The sequence below is a fragment of the Oryx dammah genome, unplaced genomic scaffold (genome assembly GCF_014754425.2).
Source record: "Oryx dammah isolate SB20612 unplaced genomic scaffold, SCBI_Odam_1.1 HiC_scaffold_313, whole genome shotgun sequence".
In the NCBI taxonomy this organism is placed as follows: domain Eukaryota; kingdom Metazoa; phylum Chordata; class Mammalia; order Artiodactyla; family Bovidae; genus Oryx; species Oryx dammah.
Window position 1 is genome coordinate 1 of NW_024070479.1, and position 4,175 is coordinate 4,175.

Genomic DNA, 4,175 nt, shown 5'->3' on the forward strand with positions numbered 1-4,175 from the left:
AGCTGGGAGGTGGCCCCTGCCCTTCCCTCCCCCCGGCTGCCCCCACTCCAGGGATGAGGACCAGAAGGGGCAGCCCTGGGTCTGGGGGGATAGGGGCTCCTTTGGTGAGACGCAGAAGCAAGGCTGCAGGATGCCTCTCACTGTCCCCAGTTCACAGACCCAGCACGTGTGGGCGCAGTTTGGATGCAGGGGGTCCAGAGGGCCTGGTGTGGACAGAGAGGAGCACACAGTACTTGCGCCCCAGGAGGGCACCCGGGCTGGGAGCAGCCGCCCCGCCTTCTCTTTATTTCACCCATTCTCTCCGTTCCGCCATCCCCTGGGAATCACCGTCTCCCTTCAGACCAAGCAGAGCAGGGGGACGGCAGAGCAGAGAAGGGGACCGACTGGGGATTGAGTAGGAGCCCCCGACCATGGGCTGCCCGGGGGGTCAGCGATCACTGTTCCGGCGCAGGGCGGCGTGGCCCCGCAGGGAGCAGTGCATCTCTGTGAAGGTCAGTGAGCCCACGACGATGGCACATGGGCCAGCGGGATGGAAGCCGAACCTCTGGTAGAAGGGCACCAGCGCGTCCTCGCACATGAGCACGGCCCGGTACACGGCCGGCTGGGCACCCACGTGGTGCAGGTAGCGCCAGAGCAGGACGGAACCCTTGCCCTGCTGCCGGAAGCTGCGGTGCACGGCCAGCGCGTGCAGGTGGGCGGTGCGGCCCCCGGGCCTGTGCAGCGCCAGCGACTCCTGGGCCGAGGGGCAGACACGAGTCAGGGTCGTCTCTGTGCACCCCAAACCACCCCTGCTGGGCCAAGAGCAGCTGCCCCGAGAGTCTCCAGTCAGCCCCCTTCTACCCAAGTTAGGAGCTGTGTCCCCAGCCCCTTTGTGGTCCCCTTCAGGAGAGCCTTGACCCCCAAAGGACTGGGCTCTCTTGCCAGGAGAGGACGCACCATGAGCTCCCGTGTTGGATCTGGAGGAAGACATCCCAGCCTCCCACTCCTCCCCCATCTTCTGCCTCCATGGGAAATGGTCTCCTCCTTTCTTGAGGCCTTCCCGGGACCTTCACCCCCATCCTCACCTGAGTAAGTCTCTCCTCGTCCCACAGGGAGCCGATGATGAAAGCCACGAGGCGGCCCTCCATGAACCAGCCCAGGGACAGCTCAGGACACACGGTCAGGAAGTGCCGGACCTCGTCCAGATTCAGGGGGCAGTTGCCAGAGACAGAGATGAAGGCTGCGTCAGGAAGTGCGAGTGGGTGACCTCCAGTCCACTGAGCATCTGCTCGGATGCTGGGTGGGCTCCCCGGGTCCCCAGGCCTCCCCTGGGAAAGCATGGGATTCAGGGCTGCTCTTCCCCCCAGTCTCCTGAAACACACATGTGCTCCTGCACACGCACAAAACACACCGTCAGACACTCTGGGGGCCTGTCTGCCAAGGACAGGGGACTCCAGGGTCTTCTCCCCAAGGGCAACAGCGGCAGAGTTCGGCAGAGTCCCGGACCCTGGGGGGCCAGGGGGCTGCTCACCCTCTCGCTCAATCTCAAACACGCCGGCAGCGTCCTCTGGGGTGAGGCAGCGGAACTCGTTGGCGGGGAGTGTGTGGCACCGCTGGCGGCCTGGGGACCCTGGGATCCCAGAGGGCAGGTGCAGAGGTGAGGACTTCAGACAGTGGACGCTCGGCGTGGACATCCTGGGTGCGGCTGCCACCCAGGGGGTCCCCAGCTTCAGAAAGGGCCTGTGTGACCAGGAGGGTCCCTCCGCACCTGTGGGAGAAGGGCCATGGTCAGGGGGCTGGTCCTCATCTCCCAGGGGGCCATCTAGGGTGATGGCACCTCTTGCCTCTGTTGCAGGAGACCTGGAGTGGGGAGTCTGGGCGCTAGGGCAGAGCGGGCATGTAGGGCATCGATTCCTCCTGCCTTGTGCCTGCTCTGGCTCCCTGGGCCCCTTTCTGTCTGTCTCCCTGACCCCCATCTATGTGCAGATCCAGCTGTGCCTCCATTACGAAGCCTGTAATCTGGGAGTTGCCCTCCCCACCCTCCTCCACCTTCTCTCCCCTTGTCTCCAAGCCCCAAGCAGGGGACTCCTGTTCCTGGGAGCCTGTGAAAGGATCCCACTTACCAGGACCACAGGGCCAGTTACCCTAGAGGCTGTCCTTGGGCTCAGGAGCCAGGGAAACCCAGGACCTGCTTTTGTAGCAGGTGTGGCCGGGCAGCGCATGACAGTGTCCTCAGAGATTTCTAAGGTAATGACCCACCTCCACGTCACTGCAGGCAAGACAAAGCCAGCAGGGCTGTGCCCTGTCCCCAACCTCTGAGGACAAAACCTTAGGCTGGCATGCAGGACACAGAGGGAATTACAGCAGCTGATGAGGCTCCAGGGGTTGGGGAAAAGATCACTTGGGACCGCTCAAAAACAAAAGTCAACCGAGTCCATTCTAAGATCAAATTGGCTTTATTCAGGGATTCATGAGTCAGAAAACTAAAATCATAGCATCTGGTCCCATCACGTCATGGGAAATAGATGGGGAAACAGTGGAAAGAGTGTCAGACTTTATTTTTTAGGCTCCAAAATCACTACAGATGGTGATTGCAGCCATAAAATTAAAAGACACTTACTCCTTGGAAGGAAAGTTATGACCAACCTAGATAGCATATTAAAAAGCAGAGACATTATTTTGCCAACAAAGGTCCGTCTAGTCAAGGCTATGGTTTTTCCAGTGGTCAGGTATGGATGTGAGAGTTGGACTGTGAAGAAAGCTGAGCACTGAAGAATTGATGCTTTAGAACTGTGGTGTTGGAGAAGACTCTTGAGAGTCCCTTAGACTGCAAGGAGGTCCAACCGGTCCATCCTAAACGAGACCTGTCCTGGGTGTTCATTGGAAGGCCTGATGCTAAAGCTGAAACTCCAGTACTTTGGCCACCTCATGCAAAGAGTTGACTCATTGGAAAAGACCCTGATGCTGGGAGGGATTGGGGGTAGGAGGAGAAGAGGACGACAGAGGATGAGATGGCTGGATGGCATCACCGACTCGATGGACATGAGTTTGAGTAAACTATAGGAGTTGATGATGGACAAGGAGGCCTAGTGTGCTGCGATTCATGGGGTCGCAAAGAGTCGGACACGACTGAGTGACTGAACTGAACTGAACATGAGTCAAGCACCATCCCACCTGGCAAATAGAAAGGACTTCCAGGGCTTCCCTGGCAGCTCAGTGGTAAAGGCAGCAGACACAGGTTCGACCCCTGATCCGGGAAGATCTCACTTGCCAGGGAGCAACCAAGCGCCTGCATCACAACTGCTGAGCCTGTGCTCTAGAGGCTGGGAACTGCAACCACTGAGCCCAGGCAGCCTGGAGCCCCTGCTCTGCAACAAGAGAAGCCCCCGCAACGAGAGGCTCGTGCACCACAACTAGAGACAGCCCGCGTGCACCGACGAAGACCAAGCACAGTCATAAAGAAGCAAATAAATATTTAGAAAGGTGTTCCCAAGAGTTGTACAAAACCGGAGACCTTCAAAGGCTGAAGGGACCAGGAACGAGGAGAGAGCTGAGGAATTCCTTGATGGTCCAGCGGCTGAGCCTCGGCTCTTTCACTACTGGGGCCTCAGTTTCAATCCCTGGTCGAGGAACTAAGATCCAGCAAACCAAATGGTGCAGCCCCAAAATTAAAAAAATATATATTTTTTAAATGAAAGAGCAGATGAGGTCTATCAGGAAAAGTACGTCACTAATGGTGACCGGGAAATTCCAGATTGACTGGTTTAGTATTCCAGACCTGAGAGAGGCAGAAGCTGCCAAGAAGTTAGGTATTAAAACCTCAGTTTGGTGCGGCTTAGCACTAGGGACTCCATTTTGGGCCTGTCATCGATTTCTAAACAGTGTTAAGCCTCAGGGGTCAGGCTCTAACCTCTGCTCTGGTGTTCACTGGTTGGCTGGGGCGTCACCCTCTGTCCCCTGGGGACCTAGGCGCACCCTTCTCTGAGGGTCCTTCCAGCCCTGGCAGCCCAAGATTGCTGCAATTATAGCGCTTGATACCTGCTGAACCCTGGATCAGAGTCTCCTTTAATCCACATGACAGCTCCGCCCAGTGGGTATGAACTCCATGTCAGAGAGAGGGAAACCGAAACTCAGAGACGTGAGGTGACCTGTATGTCACCCCCAGGGCTGCTAGGCCCCCTCGATTTTCACAGCTG

General features: G+C 57.7%; 1 protein-coding gene across 1 annotated transcript; it reads right to left on the reverse strand.

Moving 5' to 3' along the window:
* Positions 1-178: 178 nt before the first annotated feature.
* LOC120859233 (serotonin N-acetyltransferase-like) lies at positions 179-1,742 on the reverse strand. The gene is made up of 3 exons (XM_040235413.1): positions 1,511-1,742; positions 1,065-1,219; positions 179-733 (listed from the first exon to the last, which is right to left on the reverse strand). The coding sequence occupies exons 1-3, from the start codon at positions 1,671-1,673 to the stop codon at positions 428-430; spliced, it is 624 nt and encodes a 207-aa protein (XP_040091347.1). The 5' UTR covers positions 1,674-1,742; the 3' UTR covers positions 179-427.
* Positions 1,743-4,175: the final 2,433 nt, after the last annotated feature.